This window comes from Ochotona curzoniae, unplaced genomic scaffold (genome assembly GCF_017591425.1).
Source record: "Ochotona curzoniae isolate NIBS_2020 unplaced genomic scaffold, NIBS_Ocur_1.0 scaffold_4506, whole genome shotgun sequence".
In the NCBI taxonomy this organism is placed as follows: Eukaryota; Metazoa; Chordata; class Mammalia; order Lagomorpha; family Ochotonidae; genus Ochotona; species Ochotona curzoniae.
The window spans coordinates 53,732,718-53,746,257 of record NW_024467119.1 but is presented as its reverse complement, the minus strand read 5'-3'; the positions used below and the strand labels follow the sequence as shown (position 1 = coordinate 53,746,257).

The window sequence follows — 13,540 nt, the reverse complement described above, 5'->3', positions numbered from 1 at the left end:
AAAAATCTATCTCAGTTGCATTTTGTCACTTATGGGGGACAAATTTGGGAGTTACTTTGCCCTTTTGTCACCTATGGCTTGTATGTAGTGAGTAAAAAAAGAGGAAAAAAATCCTTTCAGACATTTATAATGATTGAAGCAGAATAAGAGAATAAGATAGTGGAGTAAGTTAGGTTGTGGAGCCCTGCCCTTTAAAAATCAGCCATTCAGATAATCAATGAGCCTTCCTGTCTGCAGCTGACCCTATTTAACAAAGGAAATACGTATATTTATGGAATGGAGATTTGTAGTCACTGCTTATTTCCAATATTTCTTTTGCATACACGTTGGGATTTTTTTTTTCTAATCAAGTCGGGCATTTTTGTGGTTTCTCCTGTGTTGTCCTGAGTTGGCAGACAAAGGCCATTTGGATTTTATATTCATGCTGATGTTTAACTTGGATCACGGTGCAGATTTCTGGTGGCAAAGACCAGCACTCTTGCTCACAGATACTTGAAAAGTGATGTCAGTAGCAGTTGATGGATGCCAGAACATGCCAAGTTCCCACACAGGAATACATTTCATTTAATGTAAAATGGTAAAATCCTAGCGATGTGAGCAGCTATACTGGAAGCATGAAGTTTTCATTTTTACATGAGAGTTTCTTTCCCTTTCCTGCTTAAACAAGTTTTTGTGTAACTTACATAGGAAGCTTGCTCATATGAAATAAATTTTGGAATTGAGATGGTTTTTACCATGAGAACATTGGCTTCATTATGTGCTGCAGGTATGCATAAAATGATCCCAAAGCTGGAAAGTAACCAATGTGCTTCATTTCTATGGACATTCCAATAAAAGAAGATGATATTTGGGAGACTCATTTTGGCAGAGAAAAATGTACATGTTGGGTGCAAAGGTTACCAAGATGCTGGAACGTGAACTGAGAGGAATTTTCATTCTTTATTCATCAGACTTCAAAAATGTTTGATGTATTACCTCAGGGCTCCATATCAAATTAAAATAGATAAATGAAGACTATAATAGTAGCCATCTGTCTGAAATTATTTTGCTGGCAAGAGGATGGATGGCTCAAGTTACCATTGGATGTCTCTGCTAGGTGACACAGTGTGGAGAAGACTGTGTGGAAGCTAGGAAGATGAGTCCTACGAGTAGGTTGTTCAAGAGCATTAGGGAAGTGATGTTGGTGGTAGAAAATGACAAGAAGTTGGAGAAAAACAGGCCATTGGGTGCAAAATTGTACCGGAACTGAACCATTGTTGCGTAAAAATGTTTGGAAAGTTAATGGAGTAAAATTATTTCCAGTGTGAGTATGTGAATAACATGTAACTAACTGCTGGCTGTAATAGTGTAGGTATGGTGATGTAATAATCAGTAAGTCAGAATTTGCTTGAATTGAAAGTGTCACATTTTAGAATAATTAATAGTAAATAATTAAACAGTGCATTTCTTTTTGCACGGTATATCATGTGAGAAGGTAAGGAATAATTAGAAAATGCATACATCTAATGACCTGAAAAGAAAAATGTGTTCCTAAGACTAATTGAACATGGTTGGAACCATAAGCCCTGGGAAAAAGGTGCAATACACAAAGAATGAAAAATACCTCGGGTAAAAACTCTAATGTTTGAGTAGAACCCTTTGTTATGTTTCACATCTTTGAAGAAAGAATTGCAGTTGGCAAATACAGCTGATATAGATTGTGCTTAATACTGGGTAACAAAATGTAGATCAAGAAGGGCCATGAATTGAGCAGTACTACCCCTTCAACTTGAAGCATGCCGTGGACAAACCCATTGGTGAGTTGGGTCATGTGGAGTTCAAGGATGACTTGTGACTTTGCATTTCTGTTCTCATTGTTACCTACTGAGGCTTCCTTTAGCTGTTTGTCAATGTAAACAGTTTTGCTACCTGCAGCTGTGCAAGTGGGTACCTGAAAGGAAAGGCTTTACAAATCTTTGAAATTGTTCACCCCTGGTGGGTGAGATACTCCATCATAGCAGTGTCTCTGGGTTTTTTTGTAGTTCTCGTGGATGGGAGTGGGGGTAGGGACTGTTCTCAGTCCAGGGTAAGCAGCGAGGCAAGGAGATTTGCAGTTGCTTCCCAAAGAGGATCTTTGCAGTGTGAGTTTGTTATTTGGTGGATGTGTTACAAATGCCCATAGCCTCACACCTAAGTGTATACAATTAAAATTTTGAAAATTAAACTGCTGCTTATTTGTGAGATGCTGGCATTTCTTTGGCGAGATTTTCAAAGGTTTGTTGGAGTTCTTGGGAACTTAAGAAAACAAAAATTGTTTGAGAGACAAGCAGCATGTGACATAGTAGGAACATGATAACTGAATTCTTTTTCCTGGACATTGTTGGGATTTTGAAATATCACTTTGTGGAGTCTAAGTGGCGGATGTTTTCTTAATAAGGTTTTACATAAAAATAACCACACAACGTTTAAATAGCTTCCTGGTCTGGGTGTCAGTACATGATCTGGTGTCTGTCACTCAGCTGTGTCACTTCCTCTTATTGCTCCTTGTGATGGAGTCCCATGACCTTCACCGTGTTATACAACACATCTGATTTGTTTTCTGCCTGCCTTTATTTGCCATTGCTTGTGCTCCTTTCCCAGTGCTTCACTGACCTATCCCTTCCTTCCCTTCAGAATTCTGGTTTGATCAAACCTATCAAAGAGGTTGTACCTGACCACCACATCAAGCTTAGCTCTCCTTGTTTTCTCCTACTCTGCTATAGTTGTCTTCACAGCACTCATCTTCACTTGCAATTGTATTCTCTGTTGGTTTCCTTTTAAGTGCTGTGAAGTTAAGTGCTATGTCAGCCTTGTTCATTGATATAATTCCAGTGCCTTCAGCACTCAGTTGAATGTATGAATGATTGTTCAAATGTATCGTTAAGATACGTGGTTTGTTAGACTGGAATTGGAAATCTACATTTTTTCCATCCTGAGTCTGCAAAGGTGCATTTTCAGTTATTATATTTGTTCCTCTGTGTTGGAATACTAATTCCTCATTTCTTGCCATTCTGTCTGAATCCCAACAGAATATAAACTGGAGTTGAAAGGCAGGTACCTGTAACTAATAATGCAGAAGTTTTCAATAAACTAGATTCTAAGCCAGTTAGATTAAAAAAATGTCTAATACACTGTTCACTCTGTTAGCAGTTGCTTCTCCTCTCTCCATCAGAATGTAGAGCTCAAACCAGCAAGGACTTGTGACATGAGACTAGATGCCAGAGATCACTCTTTTATGCCACCTCTGTGAGCAAGCCTTGAAAAGACTAAATGGAACTTGTTTTGTTCACCTATGAGTAAAGAATCGAAATTGTGTCCCATTGGATGTCACATTCCTACTAGCTTGATGTTCAAGTTCTCCCTTTATGCAGGTGATTCAGTAAAAAGAAGCAAAGAGAAATTGAAAGGATTTTTCCAGCCCCATATCCTCCCATTACCCAAATTGGGAATTATCTATTTCCTTGATGAAAATGCTGAAATATTGCATTTATGTTCAGCTGTTGAACACTTTTCTTGTGACACATACATTATAGTATACCTAAAAAGAAACACTTTGGCTAGAAAATGGCTATTAACACAGAATGTTTCTGAGAGTTGACTCTAATTGTGAACCATTTAGACATCCAGCAAATGAAATAGACTGTGTTTTCTGATATTTAAAGGAAAAACACGTTAGCCCAGAATCTATTAAATAGTTACCTTTAGAAAAATGTATACTTATAAAAAAATCATGACCTCCCATTGATATATTCAGTATGGCTCAGAGTGGCTTCCAGTATAACTCTGCAACCTTTTGCATTTCAGGTTCGTGGGAGTAAGGGAGAAGTTCTGTACATTTTGGATGCTACCAACCCACGGCACTCCAACTGGCTTCGCTTTGTCCATGAGGCACCGTCTCAAGAGCAGAAGAACTTGGCTGCCATTCAAGTGAGCTTCTTTGCTGCTTATTTGTACTGTGCACTGTGAGGGGAATGAATTAATTTATGACTCTGCTCGCTGTTTTAAAATTATTTTTCTGTGACTTGCTTCAAATGACAGTAACTAACTCATAAAAGCAGAGAAATCTCAACCAGTCATCATAGGCATGAAAGAGCAAGCCTAACTGCAAACTCACACCAGATCACTCACTTTATGAGAATTCTTCAGGGCAAGAATACTGCTATCAAATAATGTCTGTAGTGGATCTTGCTTTGAAGTCTTTTTGATTCTTTCAGTGGAACTTTGTTGATTGTTTTTCTAGATAGTTTCTTCAGTTCATAGTCATGTACTCCATGCTAATGTTAGGGAAAGGTATAGGAAGTTTGCTTCTGTAAATTCCCTATGAACAGATCTGGAACCTCTTCAGGATGGTGTGTCCGTGAGGGATTTCTGGGGAAAGGTAACCATGTGTGTGAGGTGATAGCAGGGCTGATTATAAGGAATCTATTTGTGTAATGATAGAGGCTGCTGAGTCCCAAATCTACAGAGCTGGTGTCCCTGTTTCAGTCCAGAGATTTGAAGCCTTTGTAGAACCTGGAAGAACTGAGTGCCATTTTGAAGTCCATCAGGCAGAAAGAGTGGATGTTCTGGTTTGAAGGCTGTGCAGAGGAATGCTGTCATATTTAGTGTGGGGTGTGTGTGGGGTGTCAGACTTGTGTTCTCCTCAGGCATTCACTGAATGGAGCAAACTCATCTTCAGTATGGGGAGGAGTCTGCTTTACCAAATCACTGTTTGAAATGTTAATGTTTCTGCTGAACTCCTCACAGAAACACCAAACATGATGTTTGATCAACTGTCTCGCAGGCCATGGCGCCCCAACAACTTGACATACAATTAAGCATTATAGGTGGAGCTGTATCTTATTGAATTCTGTTTCTCTGGATCACAGAATATCGCTTCACATGACACTGGGTTATGATCCTGGTGCCAGTTGATTACATGAGCCCTCAGTGGAAATTAAAGTAAGAGAAAAATGCAGGTTTCTGAGGGATCTCATAAGTCAAACTCATTAATCAGAGAATAAGGAGACATTTTGTGGCAGAGAATTGAATCCCTCCTGGATCCTAAACTATAAAAGAGAAGTAGACCTCAGGCTGGCAAAAACAAGAGGGAAAGCTAAAAGGATAGAGGAGCAAGCGGTGTTTGAGTGTCTAGTATGTACACTGTTCTAGAAGCCCACATGTATACCTTTGTTTATAGAGAATCTATTATTGGCAATTAGGCTGGTTTTTGCTTTGTCCTTAGTTTAACATCTATATTTGTAATGGAAATACATTCAAATTAATTTTTCAAGTAAACGCAACGGCCGATACTATGCCAATCCGAAGCCAGGAGCCTCTTCCGGGTCTCCCACGCGGGTGCAGGGTCCCAAAGCTTTGGGCCGTCCTCAACTGCTTTCCCGGGCCACAGGCAGGGAGCTGGAAGGGAAGCGGGGCTGCTGGGATAGAACCAGCGCCAGTATGGGATCCCGGGCGTGCAAGGCGAGGACCTCAACCACTGCGCCAACGCGCTGGCCCCGAATCAGTGTTTTCTTATCCTCCTTTCTTCTAACATTTGTTTATTTATTTGAAAAGCAGAGAAAGGGAAGAAGGGGAGGAGTAAAAGAGACAGAGAGGAGAGAGAGATCTTCCATCTGTTAGTTAGCTACTCAAATGGCCACAACAGCCAGGGCAGGCCCAGCCCAAAGCAAGGAGCCATAAACCCCATATGGGCCTCCCACAGGTTAGCAAGGACACAAGCACTTGGGCTGTCTTTCACATTGTTTTCTCATGACCAAAGAGCTGGATTGTAAATAGGGTAGCTAGTTCTCAAAATGGTACCCACATGGCCTGCTGATGTTGTAGGCAAAAGATTAATGCACCGTGTCACCACACCATTCCTATAACTGCGGTCTCTTTTTATATGATGCTTGGAAGATGACTGTTTCAAAACAGTTGAGTTGGAAAATAGACTCCAAAGATATTCAAGCTACTTTTCAGATTACTCATGACATGCATTGATCCGGTCATAAATTTAAACTGAGTTTTTATTTGTAGTCATTAATTTGGTTTTTGCTTTTGTTTTTCAAGTGTAATTTAATGACTTCCTAAAGCAAATTCATCTTAAAAGATTTTAGGTTATGTTATAACTTTAATTTATAGACTCCATTTGTTTTTTTGTCTGTGTTGCTACTATCATTTTAGGATTGCCTATAGAACCATAAAATTTGTTTAGTGGGAGTTCCCCTCAACTACCCGTTTGCCAATAAAGAGCCTTTCAATTAGTAGAAAGGTGTATTAGTAAGTGTTAATCTTGATGTCTTCCCTTCATGTTAGTTCTCTGCTGTGCTCTGTGTTTTATCATATCGTAGTCTGTTTGCTGTTTAGCAGCGATGGATTTGGTGCACATGGAGCCTATAATAACTTGTGTGGACTATCTACTGATGGTCAGTAGCCCACGTTTATTAGCAGCATCAGACTTCTAAAAAGAAGTTGTCATGTATGCATCAGGAAGAGGGGTTTGGAGAATTTACATTTCAACAGCAAGAGAATACGCAATTTGTTCCGCTAGCAGGTTCCTTTCCTCAGTCTGTTCATTCCTGTTCCCCTGCCTGGGGAAGGAAGCACCTCTCTTTGATCTATTATCTAAACCTGTGGACTAGGGAATTTCCTGACTATTCATTTCCATATTAATTGCTCCTGATAGCTCTGGCTCCAAATTGGCAAAGATTCAAAGTGTCTTCCCAACAGTAGTCACTAAGGCATTCTTCCCTTGTTTTTAGTGATTTTCCAAGACTTATACAGCTGCTGTCTGTTATACTCAGGATAATACTCTTCTTCTATGTCAGTTGTGTTTCTCGCATTGAGAGAAAGTAGAATCTGGGGCTAGTGCCAAGGTATAGCAGGTAAAGTCTATGTCTGTAGAATTGGCATCCCAAATAGTTGCTGAGTCTAGTTGTTGAGAATTGGCTGTTCTATTTCTGATTGCGCTCCCTTCTAATGGTCTGGTAAAGCAGAGGAGGGTGGCCCTAAGAGACCTGGAAGAAACACATGATTCCTGGCTTTGTACCTGCCCAGCTGTTACTGTTGAGTTCTTTGGGGAGTGAACCAGCAGATGGAAAATCTTTTCTCCATCTCTTCACTTTGTAACTCTGCCGTTCAAATAGAAATAAATAAACTTAATTTATTAAAAGATAAAAAAAAAGAAGGTAGGAAAATGAAAGAGTTGACAGTCCTTACTTTGGCTAAGATGTAATTACTGACTTGACAAGAGGGAAGCATGGGCTTAGATGGGGACTCACATGTCTAAGAGGCCCTGCCCAATTTCACTCTTGACTTTGGTTAGAATCTGTCCAGAGGCCCCTGGGGGGAGTGCTTCTGCTGCAGAAGCCTTGGCAGTAGCTTTCATTTCTTTGAGCACTGTTCTGCCCTTTCTAAACAAGGGAATTGAGTGTACACTTACCATGTTTTTTTTGTCAAGGAACACAAGGGATCTTTATTGACTCCCTTGAGGTAACATCTTTCTAACTGAAACTCAGCAGTAGCTGGAGTAGTGGATTGCTAAATGTTCAAAATCGCATCTAGGCTGGGGGAAGAGATCCTGGTAGTTGGGTCATGTGGCTGAGTGGGATGTCAGCCATCTAATTGGTTGGGGTGATCTCCTGAGGCTTGCATTCCAGAAGCATTAACTTAGTAAGAGAAGATCATAATGTTTCATACATAGCATGATTCCCAGCCCTGTCACTTGCATTCCAAATTGTATCTGAAATTTGGAGTATTCAGGAAATTATTTATTTCAGTTGTATGTCCTGGGAGTGGAGAAAATGAGAAACATTTGTGGCTATGTGGCTTGCTTGGTGGGAGACGTCAGTTCTTGGTCCAATGTTTTTCTGGCCAGGGGATTAAGAATTTGAAGTCTGTTTTGGCAGAGGGTTGGAACTCCTTCTTGGAGACTTGATTGTGTTCCTAGATTTGTAATTTATATGATTTTTGGAAAATGTGCTTTGGAAATAACGATTTAATTATATAAATTATTAAAGAAGCATCTAGTAGGCAATCGATTCTTCCCACTTGCATACTCCCTGGAGTGATCCTTGAAAAGTACAATCAAACTTCTGAAAGACACCCAGCTATGACTATAAAATTCTAAATATGAAAGCAATAGTCTAAAATGAAATATTTATAACTTCATAAGGAGGATGACTCTTGCTAAATGTCAGCTTTATTGCATTAATAAAAATGTATATGTAATACTTGAAAAAATATTTGATCTAGCCATTGCTTTTCAGATTTCTTAAATAGTCCAATCTTTTGATTGAAAACTAATTGTTTAAATAATAGATGTTGCCAAGTAAAGTTGAAAATTCATGAGAAATTCAGAGATACTGTTATATCTCATATTCTTCAGACTACATTTCCTGGCATCTGTTTCCAGGATAATAATTTATGTTATTTTATCAACATAAGAAGTGGGTTGGTGTTCTAAGAAACAGGAGTGTGTGGAAACACATTTGGGTGCTGGCCCAGGTCTTGTAGGTGTTAGCTTTGGGGCTGGTGTGAAGTCGTGCAGAGGCCCTGGGTGTTGAGCTGAGCTGTCAGCACAGCTCCACCCCCGTTCTGCTGTCAGTTAAGATTTCCCAGCACCAGAAGAGTTTTTTTTCTCTCCAATAATTTCCTTCCCCTCTTTTTGCCTTCCGCAAGGAATAGTGGTCATAAGCAGCGTAAGCAGTTTATTCCCAGGTGTTCTCTCTCTCTTTAAAGATTTATTTGTATTTTTATTGCCAAATCAGAAATACAGAGAGGAGCAGAGACAGAGAGGAAGATCTTCTGTCCGATGAGTCACTCCTCAAGTGACCACAATGGCCGGTGCTGAGCCTATCCAAAGCCAGGAGCCAGAAACTTCCTCCAGGTCTCCAACACGGGTGCAGGGTCCCAAGGCTTTGGGCTGTGCTGGACTACTTTCCCAGGCCACAAGCAGGGAGCTGGATGACAAGTGGAGCTGCCAGGGTTAGAACCATTGCCCATATGGGATCCTGGTGTATTCAAGGTGAGGAATTTTAGCCACTGTATGTAATACCTTGGAATGGAAGGATTTGAAAAAACCTTTCATGTTTTTGAATGTGCTATTAGAATTTTTGTTTAATTTATTGAAAAATGTGCGGGACATTTTAATTAAAGCAAAAAGAATTTCCAAGTTATTTATATTATGACTTTCTTGATCTTTTAAATTCCCAATTGCAGCTCCTTTCCGTAGCAGTCACACCTGGGCCGAGTTGACCCTGTCTATTCATTTAGTTCTAACTAATGTGTTAAAAGTGTTATAAAGTTAACATGTCGGTAGAGCTCCTAAAATTAGTAAGTGCAGAATTTCAGAGTCAGAGCATACAAAGCTGAGGATAAGGAGAATATTTGGATAGATGGGACTTTGTCCACTTACCCTCCTCCATTGTAGACAACCCTGCTTCCTAGTGTGCACATCCCAGCCAACAGTGGAACAGAATGTGTTCCAGTCCAGTCATGTATGAGTCCTGTGAATCCCCTTGATTTATAACCTGGCTTTTGGGTTATTTTTCAGAACCATGTTGATCAGTCTGGTCGTGACTGTGTGTCCATTTTTTGTGTGTGTGATTGTGTTCGTTCCGTATTGCTATGCTGCAGATTTAAGTTAAAATTCAACAGCTGTATTAGCAGCCATTTATCATTTCATATTGTTTCTAAGGGTTAGAAATTCAGAGTAGCCTTACTGGGTGGGTCTGACGTTCTGACCCAGGGGCACAAGCTGTAAGTAGTCAAGCAGTCAGCAGGGGCACAGTTGGCTGTGAAGACCAGGTTAGGCCTCCCAGGCTCACTGGTAATACTAGTGGCTTTAATTCTTCCTATGTGACTCTTAGAGCTGTTTCAGGACATGACATCTTGCTTCTGGCTGAGAGGTGATGAGAGAGTTTAAGAGTGAGAGAAGGAAGGATGTGGAAAGAGGGTGGAGAGAAAGACTCGTGCTGAAATCATTCCTAGCCTCACTTGTCTCTGCTGCTACTGGTCACGCAGCTGAGTCTCGTATAGTGCAACTGAGGACTGTAGTGGGATGGGATGTGAATATATCAGGAAGCAAGGCGTGCCTGTGTGCTGTTTTCAAGGTGAGCTAATGTCAGTGGTCATCAAGGAAAGTTTGCTTTATGGAAAGATGTGATAAGATAGACAGGTGGTAGAGAAAGCTAACACTTGGCATAGAAACAGAATAAATGCAGAAAGCAGTCTAGTTTGGGTATTGTTAGCAAAGTGGATTTTAAGAAGCGGAGAGAGCATGTGCTTTGTTGTTTGAAGTGCTTGAGGAGGTGCGTTCCAGGCTCTTACCTTCTCTGGCTGAGCAGTTTGCTTATGCATTCAACTTTTAGGTGCCGGGTATCCGCCACTGGAAATACCGAGCCCACCCCACCTCAATTTTCTGCTGCTGAGGTGTGTGTTTTGGCAAAGTGAGTTAAAGCATTGTTTGTTATGACTCTGTCCCAAGTCAGTGTGTGTGGTTGGAGTCCTGGCTGCACTTTTGAATGCAGCTTCATGCTGTTGTGCATGCCGGGACGTAGTAGGTGACTCAGCCTGGGAGTCCCCGACACTGACATGAGAGGCCTGAGTGGAGGAGGGCTTGTCTCCTGACTTTGGCCAGGTGCAGCCCAGGAAATTGGGAGCGTTTGGGGAATAAATTAACAAAAGGAAAGATTTTTCTCTTTCTAGTTTTCCTAGCAAATAAAATAAAATAATGAATAAACAATGAAAAGTTGATTAAGAGTTTCTTACCGAGTTTGTGAGAATTCAGTTAATTGTGATAACTTATGTTAAGCATCTGGTCCCTATATATGCCAATATATCTTAGCTATCATATTTATTTTCACTCTCAGTGGTAACTTTGTAGTTTTTCTCTTGATAGCTTTATATCGACATAAAGCAGAGTAAAATTTCGGGTCTTCCCAATGTATCCAGTATAATTGTGTATAGGTTAGTGACTTATCAATAAATATCATACAATTCAAGGCAACTATTTTGTGAAGTGACCAAATCCCCTCAAGTCTGCCCCAACTGTGGCCACAGCAACCTGTGTTCCTGTGTGGGGTTCCTCCCTTTACATGTGCAGGGAGGCAATAGTCTGGGCCACCCACCTGCTGTTTCCCATGAGACTGCATTTGCCTTGGCTGGGTGATCTGTCTTTGAAAAGATAATCAGGACTTCAAAAAGCTTGTGGAAAAAATGGAATTCAAAGATGTTTATTTTGCTGCAAAAACATTTTTGAAATGATACTTATGAAGACTCTTTGGAAAATATGCATTATGCAAAAACTATGTGTGGTTTCAAACTTTTTTGCATCAAAACAAATTTTTTTTTTTTTACTAAATTTCATTTTGAGACAGTTTTTGAAGTCTAGGAAAGAAGTGCCACATTTAAAATTTAATTTATTGATTTTAGATTCAATTACATTTAAATTTAAATCTTAAAATATTTAACATTGTTTAAAGTGCTCACAAGACTTGTGGAATAGAAGCTCAGACTACCTAAAGTATCTATTATTATCTTTGCTTAGCTATTTACTTCTTTTTTCACTAGTTTCTCAAGGACATTTGTGTCTGTCATGTTTGTTTTCCTGCTGTTCTGCCAAGAGGGCTCCGTGAGTACTTGTGGAAGCAGCTCTCTTTTTAGACTCTTGTCTCTTTCATGATGTAGCAATTTGAGAAAACTTATAACTGTTTCCTTTAAAATAAGAGAAAGCAAATGCTTGCACTTAAACTCTGACCTGTGGGCTATGTGCATGAGTGTTTGGTCTGGCACAGTATTACGTTTTTGCTTTGTGAGTGCCGACTCTGTAGTTGTGTGCATTCCTGCTTTTTAGTCTATTGTGTGCACATTTTAATTTCTTGGCCAGACTGCTCTGTAGCCAGTAGCACCTTATTGTCAGTGTGAAAGGTCTTTTTATAAGTATAACCACAGACAAGCACGGCATTTAATTCAGATAATCTGCTGTTAACAGTTAGAGTCCTGCCTCAACTAACTCAGGAAACTGGGGCAAACAATAATAAAATTGTGAAGTTTTTTAAATTATTATTTTGTGATAATTCTGTAGGCTCTGGGATTTCTTCCCCCCCTCCCCAATTCCAACCCCCCCATACAACTGATTTCCCCCCCATCATTACAATGCATAGTCCTTCATGAACAGCCATAGTCCATCATTCCACAAAATAGCAAAGTTGAATGGTTTACAGTGATGTGGGAGTGTACTTCCAACTCATTTGTGACTAATGTAATAATGAAGGATTTATTGAGAATTAATCAGCATTGCATTGAGTTTACTGAGATGGGACATAGCAATACAAATTTTTAAAAGAGGAATGGTAGATACCAAAAAGAATTTTTAAAGTATTTAGTTGTTAGAAAATACAATGAAAAGATGAAGAATTTATTTTTTAGATACAGTGAAGCAAACAATACCTTATTTACTGGAGGAGGAAATTAAAGTAATAACTGTGTATATTTGTGTTTATTATATATGTATATGTACACACATATATGCATATACATATGTGATATGCATATACATACACACAAACATATAAATATATTTATGTATATGTATGTATATGCATATTAGTTAAAACAACAATATAGAAATCAATAGTTATCCATGAATAATACTACTTGCTTCCAGGCAAAATTTTGTTGAAGAAAATATCCTTTGTTTTTCAAATGTTGGAGAGATACAGTTTATGGCGAATTTTGAATATTTTTCTAGCATTGAAGTGATCAATAAATTTCAAAATGAACTGAATATGATAGACATAACACAGAAAACCAGAATGGCTACATTTAGTTTTGTATCAGTGGAAGTTGAATTTTCGGGGCAGTTTTTGTTCAAACTAACTTGCTATATTCAGTGTATGAATAGACTTTGACAATGGGTTTGGCCACTGCTAAGCAAAGTAAAATGTGAAGTTCCACACTTCATCAATAAATTAGTAAAATATTCATAAGAATGTTCTATAATTTGTATTTTGCCATCAATATAGCTTGCAGCTTTATGCAGTACATTATTCTGAGGCTTTTGAAAAGTTTGAGTCACAAAAGCATAGAGGAAAATGCTATTTAGAAGGTCATCTGCTTGCCTTGATTGTGTCTCAGTCATCAGGAAAAATTTGTATTCTGTTTTTTAAAGGCAGCTTAAGGAAAGGAGTGTAATTGTTGAGTGAGTTGTGGTTATTGTCTGTGGTGTGTTGTTGCTTAAGGGAAAGGAGTTTTAAGATTTGGATGTGGGCTTTCCTCTTCTTTGGCACCTTTGTTTAACAGAAATCTTGAAAGTAATTAAATGATTACCATGGCTGATTTAGGCCCACACTGTACATATTGTTGTTTTATTATGCCCAATTAAATGGATATATGTATGACTGTGATTTCTTAAGTTGGTATTTAATGTTCATATTATTTAATTCACCTGAGTGAGCAGATGTTAAAACAGCAATATTTCCTAATTTTTTTTCAGGTGGTTAATTAAGTCCTTTAAGATACAGCTGTGTACACTTTATGGTGC

The 13,540-nt window shown here is 39.1% G+C and overlaps 1 protein-coding gene across 3 annotated transcripts in view; it reads left to right on the top strand.

Annotated features, from left to right (window-relative positions):
• PRDM5 (PR/SET domain 5) overlaps window positions 1–13,540 on the top strand; it is a 161,514-nt gene that overhangs the window by 49,888 nt on the left and 98,086 nt on the right. For all 3 annotated transcript variants that reach the window (XM_040966830.1, XM_040966831.1, XM_040966832.1), the window contains exon 3: window positions 3,823–3,945. In XM_040966830.1, coding sequence (XP_040822764.1) covers window positions 3,823–3,945 — 123 coding nt within the window. The remainder of the gene's footprint in view (window positions 1–3,822; window positions 3,946–13,540) is intronic.